Here is a 12,465-nt window from a genome sequence, read left to right on the forward strand (position 1 = left end):
TTATGCACACACAAGAAGGTCGCTGTTACTGCTGTAGCAGCCTTAACACTTGAGAAAGTGAGAGAAAATTTTGTAGAAATCCATGGCTTTCAGAATAAAAAATTAGGACCACTACCATAGCAATTAACAATTTAAAACAAAAATACCTTTTGAATGGTGGAATGTCTGCGTAATGCCACCTATAATAGGAAGCATTAATAATATATAGTATATTTCTAAATGAATAATTAACTTTAAAGGAGCAGTATGCAACTTTTCTGTTAAAGGATAGAGTATGCCACTTGCTTGCCTCTATGGTAATCATCTCATTCATTCAATCCCATCTTATTTTGCTAAGAATGTTCCACTGTATGGCATTAAACTTAGAAAGCAGGTGTCAAGGGCAAAGGCAAACTAACTCACAGCAATAATTCATGTTTTTCAAGGATTTTTTTAGCAATACAAACGCAATGAAATAAATGCTACACACCCTAATGTCATATTGTTTAACTCTCCAGGTAATGCAAAAACATATCCATGAAGAGAAGCTGGTGTCATACTCTCCACTAGGAAAGTTTCACCTTTAATTTATCAAACTGCCATAAGGACATAACAAAACTACTATATGTGGTCATCCTGAGGTAAGACTACATGGCAAAAAGCTTCCTTCATTGCATAAAGTAATATCAAGGTAACCGTTTGTCTCCTGCCTCCAATGGCCACTGCAATTTCAAGTACTATATGACATCACACAGAACTGCCCTGATTACAGCCAGGTGTTTCTGATTACAAACACTTAATTGCGGGGGCGGAGTTTGAAGTGTGGACACTTGTGAGACCACTGCCCAGTTTAGCACATATTTGAAATGTGCTTGTAGGTGGAGTTTAGTCCCACTTTTTGTGTTAACTAGTGAGTCAATATTGATCCCAGAGTAGACTGTAGAAAAACCCTTACAGTTGACTTGTCCTATATCAATAAGACTAGTGTGATAGTTTTGTACCCTGCTGCGAGCCTTGATCCTCTTGTAAACGTAGTCGGGGAAGGGTTTGCGGGGGATATAGCGGCCACAGCCCTCCGTCACGTGCAGAGTCCCCTCCTCCAGGACGATCTTACCCTGACTGATGACCACCAGGGGGCCCCCACGCACCTCTGTACCCTCAAAGATGTTGTACTCCACCGTCTGCACAAAAAGGATGAGAGTGAGAGTCAGTACTCATGTTGGTATATGAATGTAAACTGTGTGTGGTCCTCTATCTGCATTTTAAGGCAGTGGCAACCCAGGTTCAGTTGCGATTGTAGTAACTTTTTAAAACATTAAAAGCACAAAATACATACAGAATTACAGATACTTTAACTTTGAGAATGTTGTTGTTTTTTCTGAATCAATATACACGTAGTAACTATGATTGAAATTAGTATTGAAAGTAGATTTTCATTTGAACAAGTATCAAGTTGCTATAATCTGTCTCTGTGGCACAACCATGCTGTCAAATTCCCATGTTGGAAGATGTCCATTTGCCGCTTTGAAGAAACATGAACACGTGATGAAAGACTTTGATGCTTTGGTTCTTTTTTAACAGTGGTGGTTGCCATGACATCGACACAACAGCGTGTTCAGTGTTCACATGATGTCAGCCTCCACAGCACATGTGCAGTCTGGACTTATTTATGACCACTCGCTCCCTCCACTGGGAAACACTGCCAGGTCAAGAGCAATACACAAGTCCAGGGTAGTGTAAGATGAGGCTCACTTTCACACAGACATTTCATATGGACAGGTGCTTCTGGATGGAGCAATAAAAAGTATATAGAACAATGTAGGCAGTGTTCTGTGTCTTAGTCATTAAATTAAATGCACTACACCAGATTTTTACCATCTCAAAAACATGAAAAACAGAACTAGATCTGCAGAACGCCTTGCAGTGGTTCAGTTATTCTTCACTTACGATTACAAACATCTTTATATGTGCTTTTAACTACACTCAGACCAGTGCAGAGTTTTGCTGTCACGGTAAAGCTAACAAACAGCATGCTAATCTCTTGTAACAAAACCTGTTCTAATTCTATGCTACTTATACAATATATTTTTACTAGGATAAGACATAATTTGCCCAAATATATGGAAAAAAATCATGTCCAGGACCATTAATTCTTCAATATACTTGTGACAAAGTGGGCCTTTATCCCTTTTAATACCATCACTTTGTTTGTTCACCTGTATGTTCATTTTCAATAATTGTCCAATACAAAACTAGATAGAACTATCCCGAGTTTGTTTTGTTTAGTTTTTCAGTTAGGTTAATCTCCACACACACTTGTTAGTTTCAAAATATTTTATTTGGTTAAATGCAGTTAATTCAGTTATTGTGTCAATTCGGGTTAATAAGGCAATCCACTTACGTGAAGCTCGACATGGTCCAGACAAAGAGGGGGCGTGCCCTATGTCGGCCATTTTTATAGCTTGGGTGTGGTCGTGGGCCAGACCAAACTGGTTTAAGTTTGTTTATTTCTTTGTGTCAATGTCTTATTTATTTTGTTTCAATGTTTTAAGTGTTTATAGTTATTTTGTTAAACACTATTTAGTTAAGGGACTTGGGCCCTGAGAGATGGTTTTAATATAAGATACAGCTAATGTTTTACCCACAGCACCTGTGAAGGATATGGTGTATACCAGTGCTTCCTGTACAGGAGGGTATTTAAGCAGGACTAATTGGACATTCGAGAGAGACATCAGTGTAGCCAGGGTACACGTGGATTTTCTCCTTAGTTGTTTAAGTTCTGTTGCTTTGTTATGTTGATCACAGTTAATTTTTTGTAAATATGTATTATTTTTTTGTCCACGGTGTACCACAATGCTGCAAATAAATCTGGTAAAATTGGACTTTTTTTGAGTCTGTCTCCTACTTCGACCACTTCGGGCCAGCTTCCCCACAATACTGTATGCTCAAAACACTTTCACTGCTACACATCAGCAAGTGCTATTACATAAAGCTCCTCCTTGTTTTTAAAGTCCATCATACACTTTTACCAGTTGTTCCCATCTTTTCAAATCCACCACAATTTAGCACCTTTGTAGCAAGCCCAAACAAACTGCAGCTAGTATTACACTGCTTCACTCCTCAGTGCACAACCACATACAGGCCTTGTGCCCATGTTGGCAATTTGTATATAGACATTTTACAATAACTAAGACCAAACAAACACATTATTTTAATTTATACAACAGGAAATAACAAATCTAAGGTGTAAAAAGTAGTTTAAAAAAGGTTGTATAATACTTAGTGCACAAAATGTAGCATTATTTTTATTTCTAAAACATAGTCCAGATACTACCACTGAAACTTTTTTGACCACAAGACTTGTAAGTACATGAAAAATACAAGAAAATTTAGTTCTACTCAATGGGTGTGGTCAAACTGCCTCTTGACCACAGCTGGAGCTCTTAATAAAACCGCTGGAGCAGAAGCTGAGCTCATGTGGCCAGAAACAGCACTGGACACTCACTCACTCTCCACTTTCCCCATCAATATTTCCCATCAGCACCTCCTCAGAAGAGAACACAACAACATGGCTGCTCGTCACACTTGGACTGAAGACAGAGAGGTCTGGGGGAACACGGGTTTGATTTGTAGCTCTCAGGAGCATTTCACAGATGAGATCACTGTGTCTGTACGAGCCTCAAAGATGAAGCAGCAGCAGCAGCAGACACAGAAACAGCTCAACAGACAGAAATGTGGACCCAAAACAAACACAAAATCTCCACCTCAACACATCTCTTCATTTGTAGGGGGCTTTTTGTGAGGTAACTCAAATGTGATAGCAGTGACACAACTTCAACTTTTAACAATGTAACATCCACTGGGAATAAATACACAGCTGCCCTGGGGTAGACTGACAAAAGAGGTAGTGGTGGGGTAAACTGTAAAAGCAGCTCTTAGGGTCAAAATCTCTGCATCTAATTATTAAGCGTTTTATCTTCCACAAACCAGAAAGTGTGTTGTTAGCATGCTACTAACTCACCATTATGGATAATTAGGATGATAAGAATGCATTAAGAAATGAATAACTTTAGACCTTAACTTAAAACCATTGAAAACGAGACAGGCAACTCTTTCTTCCTCACATTCTGTACAATGCCACATGACCACAGAGGGCCATTAAAGTGTAAACATGAGTCAGTTACCGAGTTGTGGCTCTTCGCAGAGATGATCTTGGTGACGTCGGGGTCCCACAGCACCAGGTCTGCGTCGGAGCCCACAGCGATACGTCCTTTTCGGGGGTACAGGTTAAAGATCTTGGCAGCGTTGGTACTTGTCACAGCCACAAACTGATTCTCATCCATTTTACCCGTCACCTGAAGAAGATGATTGAATTTTGATATCTAAAATACAGTATAATGTCATAGTTTAATAAAATGATGTCTAAAATTACAGATATTTTGAGAGACTACAATTATAACTAAAAGTTAATATTTTTGTTGAATAAAGGTATAGACATTTTTTTGACTCATATAAACTGAACTAAACCTAATAAAATGGACGACGATTAGATTTTTTAGTTTTTGTTTTAAAGCCACAGTATGTAACTATTTTGCCCCAAAATAGATTCAAATATATATTTTTTCATTTTGGTTGTTTTTATTGCACTAAAAAACCTAGAAAAACCTGCGTCCTTGGGCTTGCATCTTAGATCCAAGTCTAATTACAATATAAATTTATTGTTCCAGCTTTCATATGTTGGACGATATAATTTGAAATTGTATCAAGTCTACAATTTCTTTGCAATAGTGCGGAGATTTTAGCCATTTTTATGTAATATGATAAGATTTGAGCAGTACAAAGTTGAATAAATAAATTCAAGCTAGATGTTACAGAATTATTCTTTCCAAAAGCCACATGAGGTCCGTACCACACACTTGTCCCAGATGATGGACATCCTCTCCTCGGTGCCGTTGACTCCTTCTGGGATGAGGGTAAAGTCGTCTTTGCCCACGGCGCGCTGGGCAGTGTCAAAGGGACAGTGAGCGCTCCCGGTCACCTGCAGGTCTCCACTACAACACACATTAGAGCCACTGTAAGGACATGTACACCTGTAGTACGGGGGCGTTGAAAAATATATTTTCTTAAAAGGATCACGATTATGGGTCGATTCCAAATGTTCAATGTTAAATGTTCCACCATGGTAAAAAGCCCCTTAAAATTCACCCGACTCTGCCTCTACGGATTTACACACATTTCACATCATCAGTAACCTGGGAATGAGTCCACATGTAGTATTAAAAAATGTGTTATACCGCAATTTCATTAAAACATCCTAGACCCTAGCTCTCTGTGCACCAGAGCTCTAAAGTGACAGGAGTGAGAGGAGGAGGCCTGTCACTGAATGCACTGACACACACACACACACACAAAAATACACACAGATGAGAGGTGAACAGAACATTAGCGCTGTTTTAATCACTTTTGCTCCATGGTTCACTTTGACATTTTGGTATAAGTAGTGAAGGAAAGCCAGTGCGTGAACTACAGCCACAACAAATAGGCTATTAACAGTGCAATTTTTTATATTTTGTACATTGTCAAATAAACACATATATGAGATTAACTTGGCCTAAATAATAATTGATTGAATCTGTTATTTTACTGAATTATGAACTAATGTAATGTGCATGTAGGCCTAATAAAATCCAAAGGAAAAAAGAATTGCTTCAGAACTGAATTGACACCATTTGGTTGTATGTGTTTGTGTGGTTTAAGTACCAGGAGAGCAGGGAGTTGAGATAGTCGGGCGTGGTGGGGTCGGGGCTCAGGGGCGGAGAGGTGACGAAGGCAGCAGCTTTGGCCCAGTTCTTGCTCCAGTAGTGAGAGCCGTCCGTGCCCAGGCTGGCAGTGATGGGCTCTCCATACACCACAGTACCTATGGCCAAAACCAGCGTTATTCATATCTGTGCACTAGAGGTGGGAGACAGAGCAAATAATTTATATGTCGTTTTCCAGATATGCAGCATTATATCAGAGACAGGAACAAATCATCCATAATAAAAATATCCCAGCTCATTTCACAGTGAACTTAAACCACAGCATTTACAAAAGAATGTCATGATAACATATTTTGAAGCAGGATATATTGCTACAGAGAAATGTAATGATAAACAATAATATTAAAACTATTTTTTTGCTACTGATACAAAAACAATAATACAAGATAATTTGTTGCAGCTCAGATCTTTTAATGGTTTAAAATGGTTCACTGGGATTAATAACAGAATAAAGCAGTAATAAGCCGCAAAAGGCAATTATTCTTCTGTCTACAGCTAAAATCTTATCGCATTACAACTAAAATAACAAAAATAAATACATTTTTATTTACACGAGGATCTCTCACACCCACAAATAAACAGATATTTAACCAGTAATGTTTAGGAAAGTAGAAATAAAGGGTTGAAGAATTTGGGAAAATATGTAAATACAATTTTTCTGTAGCACTGCAATTGGATTTGCAATTTATGTTTTAATAATAGGATTCTGTTTAAAGTTTTTATTATAAATGCGTCCAAGAATTGATAATAAAAATGAAATATGAACTGACAAACTAATACAAGAATCACATTTCAGACCATGTTTGTACAGACTTTGCCATTTGCTAATTGTGTCCATTGAAATTATGTTTTCGATTCAGTTGCAATTAATGAAAATTGGGTTGCTGGAGAAATGAGGTTCTAAAATGAATTGTGTTTTTGGAGATAATACCCCCAAAATCAACAGCATTATTATTCTGTCCTCACAGATTTTCAAAGCTCACCTTTCTTGCGGGCCTGAGCGATGACATCGGCGGCGCTCTTGCTCATCACTTTGGTCACGTACAGAGGACAGTTGGTCTGATTGGCCACGGTCACAGAGCGGTTTACAGCCTCTGCCTCCACCTGCACAACAAATCACGTTCAAATACTGCCCAGAATCTAGTCTTCTCATGACCTCAACAAATACATACTGAGAAAGTCTACCTTTTACTCTTCAAAACAGGCACAATTTTTATTTCTGTTTTGAATCCATAGCAACATATCATTGGCTTAAAGGTCTTTGGCAAATGATTTTGTTTTTGGTAACAGGCGCTGTAACAGATTTTTACCAGGAAAACAGAACTAGTTCATTTTAAACAGTTTGGTCCAAAGTTATTACTCACTCACCTTATGCAGTCTGAACATCTTAATTATTCACCACGCTGAGTTTATAAGCACTTTTTTTGGCATGGCAGTAAAGCAAACAACTAGCATGCTAACGCTACCTTTCTGATCGTTGAACAATAGAACACTTTCTAATTAGATGCAGTCAACAGACAGTGGACGTATTTTTATGTCAAGAGCTGCTTATACAATATATCTGTAATAGGGATGTCAAAAATATCAAAGATCAGATACCAATCAATACTAAAACTAGTATTGAAACCAGATACTGATTTGAACATTATCAATACTAAAAAGTCACATTCACAGGGCAAATATGAGCCTTTCATGAATAGCTTTAGAATGATCTTGAGCTGTATTAGAACAAAAATAAGACCACATAGACTAGTATACGCCCACGGACCACTATGGAACCTACTTGGCTGACTAAGGAATTACACAGATATAAGATAATATAAAAAGAACAAATTATTTAATGTTGAAAATTATATTCTATTGTCTAAATAATGTTTTTTTAGTATCACTGTGGTAACAGAATCGTTATTCTATCCTTAGTATCGAAATTGAGTTTTAGCATCATGACAACACTAATTTGTACAGGGGAAAGGCACATTTTGGTCAGATACATGGAAAAATCTGGTACAGGGCCTTTAAATCACAACATCCTAAAAAAAAACCAAAACAATGGACAATGTCTCAAATGGAAAAACATTCTAGTCTTTCGGTGAAGCATCTCACCTCCTCAGGGCGACTCAGCACGTGCCCCTCTGGTCCAGTGATGCCCTGGGAGAGGATCTTACGCTGCTCCTACAAAACACAAATAGGAATCATATTTTGAGAAAAAACACAATAAGATTTATAGTACTTTTACAGTTAAAATGATTACGATTTACCAACAAATCTTTTAAAATGTGTATGGCGGCAAGATAATTTTACATCATCAATCAACAGCCACCATTATAATCATATATATTGATAAAGTCAGAACCAAAGCAAAACATTTAGACATACCTATGCTTAGTCTATGCGCAGAGAAATAATAACACTGACACACATTACTGTAGCCATCGTCAGGGCTTTAGCTGGAATAACCTCAGCTTTTCCCTCTTTCTGTCACCTCACAGGTCCAGGGTAACCTGCAGTTTCTGTTTAAAATAGCCGCTTACCAAATTTTATACAATACCACTCTGAACCCCAGTTAATCATTATTCAGACCCAACTGCTTAAAAAATCCATAAAAGCCACAGCAAAACTACAATTTGTTAGGCCTACATAACAATCTATAGCTCTGTAAAACTTTGTATAGTGTAGAAATTTTTAGGGTATTTGTTTTTTATACCATAGACTTTTTTGGCACCCCAAAGATAACTGAAACTAACTATGAAACTAAACACAAAATCAAACCTTTCTGCTACTAAACTGTGTATATGGTGGTTAATAGTATTATCCACTGTTCGTAGTATTTTTTTATTTTTGGCAATTTTAGTGTAAATTAGGTAAATTTGCAGCTTTCTGTTTAAAAAAAAGTCAAAAACAGATTGTGTGCTGCCTTCAGTGGCCACTGCAATTTCAAGTACTATGTGACATCACACAGTAGGTGTTTCTGATCACAAATACCTGCTTGTACCTGAAGTGCTTATACTGATAGATCCCCTAGACCCCATCCATCCTCACTCTCCTCTTTAGTCCTCCAGGTACTCCCAAAGTTAGCAGTTCTAACTTGGAGGATAATGTTAAATTGGGACTAAACTCCTCCCCAACTAACCGTCGCCGTCAGCCAATCCCACTGCCCCTCAAATGGCTCTGATCACTAGTCTGTGTGTGTTTAAGTGTCCCCTTGTTCAAATTATGCACACACTGATCCTTTGACCCCACGCACTGCTGAATGAAACACTAGTGTAGTATAAACAAGTGTAAATATTATCCATCTGAAACTAACTAGTATTCTAAACTTCTGACAGGGTTGACAAATGTGTGCACACAGTTGACCAAAAACAGTTATAGTTTACGTTCCGTGTGGAGAGCAGGAGCCGACACAGAGAGATAAATAATAATAATAGTGATGCTTTGTGGGAAGTCCTCACCTCTGCTACTATGTCCCCGTTTTCTGCATGAACCTGTGCTACAGCCCCCAGGTCCCGGATTACACTGAACACCTCGTAGACCTGCACAAACACATGGAACAGAGCGGTTAATTAATTCTTTTCTCGTGGTTATGTTGATAATTTGACAGTTAAAAGGCACCTGAGAGTCTGAGAGCTGAAAGAGGTCCTTGTAAACCAGATACACCAGGAATGAGTTCACACCTGTCAGAGAACATACACAAACGATTATTATGGTTTGTCCTGTTCAGTGTAATACCTTTTACGATGAATATAATACTAATATAACAACGAGAGCGATAAAGTGATGTTTTCTGTTTCATGTGTCTTTCCCGATAACAGTGGGACATAAAGGAAAGAAATTGTGCTGTTTTGCTTTGTAACTCTACAGAGCAACCCATGTGTTTGACAGTTTATATGTAATATCTTACTACTATCATCTATACAGCGCTGCATCAAAAATGTGTTATTTTTTTTATCAATTCCTGGTCCTAGTGTAAATGCAAAATCGTCAGTTGGTTTAGCTTACTTTGACTTACTTTTTGACAAATTATAACAAGACAGAGGTATTAGCTATAACTTCAATGGTTTATTTAATACTTTGATTTTCTTGTTTTACTGTTTTGAGACTTTGCAACATTCCATCTGCAAAGTAGTCTCAAAGATTTTGAAAATCCTAGCTGCACAGTAATTACTTGATTTGGTGATTTAGAGTAGACAATACATAATTACCACCCCAGTACTCTTCCCTATCCAGCCATATCAACAAAAATCCAAGTTAAAAGTTGATATTGTACTGAAGCGCTCCCACATCTGAATCCTGGAGCGGTGTGGAGTGCGTGGGCTTTTACCATGATCCTTGACCAGACTCTCCATCTCATCCTGCAGGCCCCGATGCCACTCGGTGATGTCCATGTGCAGAGAGTAGTCACAGCACGACTTACTGTCCGCCCACTCCCTCCACTGCTCAAAGGCCGACAGCAGAGAGGCCCCAGGCTCTGGAACCACGTGGTCAACTGCACACAAGCACACAGCACATGTGAGGAACAGACCATAGCTGACAGCAGAGGGCGCTGTCACCTGCACTCTGAGCTTTAAATGTGGAAGAAAAGCTTATAAGTATCTGCTCAGATAGTATGAGTGAACTCTATGTTAAAAAATTTGAAATAATAATAAATACATCTAATAATAACTTGAAACACTGAAAAAGTACAAATGAGAAGAAAACTCATCACATTGACTCTAATCAGATAGTTTGGTGGTAGATTTCAGTCAGTGTCCAGGAATGAATGTAAGTCAAACTGATGTCCCCACAAAGCATGGAAACATAATGTGTGTGTGTGTGTGTGTGTGTGTGTGTGTGTGTGTGTGTGTGTGAGTGCAGCGGAACGATTGAGGGAGGGGCTGCTGACTCAGGCCACACAGCCTGCTGCAGGGGGGTAATTGTGAGGGGGAGAGCACTTTACTTGGCTCCTGTGACTCCAACATGACCTAAGCGCAGTGTCATGGAGCTCATTTAATACAACATGTGCTTTGAATCTAATTTCTGACAAATTACATGGAAGCTTTGAGGAAACAGTGCTTGTGAAAGATGCACTGGTGGACAGCTACAAGGTTGTCTCCATGGAAATGTTATTGCTTTGCCTGGAACGTTCCACCATATGACATAAAACTTATTAAGCATTCATATCATTTTGGGTGCTTCAACTGGTTAAAAATACCGATTGTACATATATTCTTGTTAGAGAGGAGCCACCTCTCACATGCGACTTGGCCTGTTGGAATCCCTGACTTGTCTCCATTGAAAAAAATATGTTTAATGTCATATTGGCAAACATTCCAGGCAAAGAAATAACATCTCCATGGTGACAGAGCCTCTACCAGAAAAGTTACATAGGTTATCTTAAGGTTTAAGTCATAGATTCTATATATAAATGGACATAGCTATCCCACTGGCTCCTCAAGCGCTAGCTGCAATTCACTTTCTATTGAAAAAACATCCCTCCTCTCTCTGTAACCGCTGTTGTGAGCCTCATTATTTTGGTCTTAAAATGTGCGTATTAACCCGCTCTACATGATCCCGGGGTTTTATTTTGACCCTAAATCAAGATATGAACTTTAATAACAGACCAATCCGGTGCCCGCTTTCCCTGAGGTCGCTCGCGCTAGTGTTAGCAACAGGCTGATTGAAAGCCGTGTTGCCAAGCATCCGCCCCCTGCCTAAGTGGTGAGAGGGAGAAGGGGCAACACCCTCGCTCCGGATGAGCTTAATTTGGTTGCAACCAAAAGCTACGGGTGGCGTCACACTCCCTCGTTCACTTCTATTATAGAGTCTATGGTTTAAGTGTAGTCTAGCACATGTGACCAATCCAGATACACAAGAGTTAATGGTATGACTGATTGCTTGAGGTAATTCTACACAACTTAGACAAGGCAAAGGCAACGGATATAGGAGAATGGAGAATGTGCATTGCAAATAGGGTTGTCAAAAATGGATTCCCAGACAGTAGCTGACACCTAAACTAGTATTAAAACTAGTAGTAAAACTAAACTAGATACTCAGCTGAAAAGGTATTGGCAGTGAAGAAATTACAGAAAAAGTAGGGATGAGCAATTTGTGAAAAAACACTTCACAATTAAAACGAGTTCAGAAGAATTGAAAAAAATATATATATATTACTAATACAAGTAATAACTAAACTAAAATATTAACTAATACAAGAATCACATTTCAGAACATGATCTATACAGATCTAAACTACAGGGTTACACTTTTTATGCATTTTATACAGGATAGTTTGTTGATTGTTGAGTTTCAAAAATTGCAGTGTTTCTGATTTGCTAATTGCATTGCAATTGCATTGCTAATTACAGCTGTACAAAAAAAAAAAAAAAACCTTTCTCCCTGAAAAGTTTTATAATGACCCTGGATATCAGAACTAGTACCAGTATAAGCTTGTTCATTAAACTACTGTTACTATGTGCAGAAAAAATATAATTGGCAATGAGCATCAAGCATTTCTTGTCTCAAAATATGGTTCCTATTAATCAAAATCCGAGCGTGCCTTTGTGCAATCCATAGTCTCTGTTCTCAAATATAATGGCTCAATCCATGGTTGTATGACATCACTTCAGTAGCTTGTTATGTGATGAAAAGGGAGTGTGATCACCGGTATGATATTGTAGACGTATCGGCACAT

The 12,465-nt window shown here is 38.4% G+C and overlaps 1 protein-coding gene across 2 annotated transcripts in view; it reads right to left on the bottom strand.

Annotated features, from left to right (window-relative positions):
- dpysl2b (dihydropyrimidinase like 2b) overlaps positions 1 to 12,465 on the bottom strand; it is a 36,083-nt gene that overhangs the window by 2,889 nt on the left and 20,729 nt on the right. For both annotated transcript variants that reach the window (XM_033975982.2, XM_033975983.2), the window contains exons 4-12: positions 10,117 to 10,281; positions 9,408 to 9,469; positions 9,248 to 9,328; positions 7,902 to 7,970; positions 6,782 to 6,902; positions 5,740 to 5,896; positions 4,889 to 5,030; positions 4,164 to 4,334; positions 981 to 1,160 (exon numbers count right to left, since the gene is read on the bottom strand). In XM_033975982.2, coding sequence (XP_033831873.1) covers positions 981 to 1,160; positions 4,164 to 4,334; positions 4,889 to 5,030; positions 5,740 to 5,896; positions 6,782 to 6,902; positions 7,902 to 7,970; positions 9,248 to 9,328; positions 9,408 to 9,469; positions 10,117 to 10,281 — 1,148 coding nt within the window. The remainder of the gene's footprint in view (positions 1 to 980; positions 1,161 to 4,163; positions 4,335 to 4,888; positions 5,031 to 5,739; positions 5,897 to 6,781; positions 6,903 to 7,901; positions 7,971 to 9,247; positions 9,329 to 9,407; positions 9,470 to 10,116; positions 10,282 to 12,465) is intronic.

Source organism: Periophthalmus magnuspinnatus, chromosome 12 (genome assembly GCF_009829125.3).
Source record: "Periophthalmus magnuspinnatus isolate fPerMag1 chromosome 12, fPerMag1.2.pri, whole genome shotgun sequence".
In the NCBI taxonomy this organism is placed as follows: Eukaryota; Metazoa; Chordata; class Actinopteri; order Gobiiformes; family Gobiidae; genus Periophthalmus; species Periophthalmus magnuspinnatus.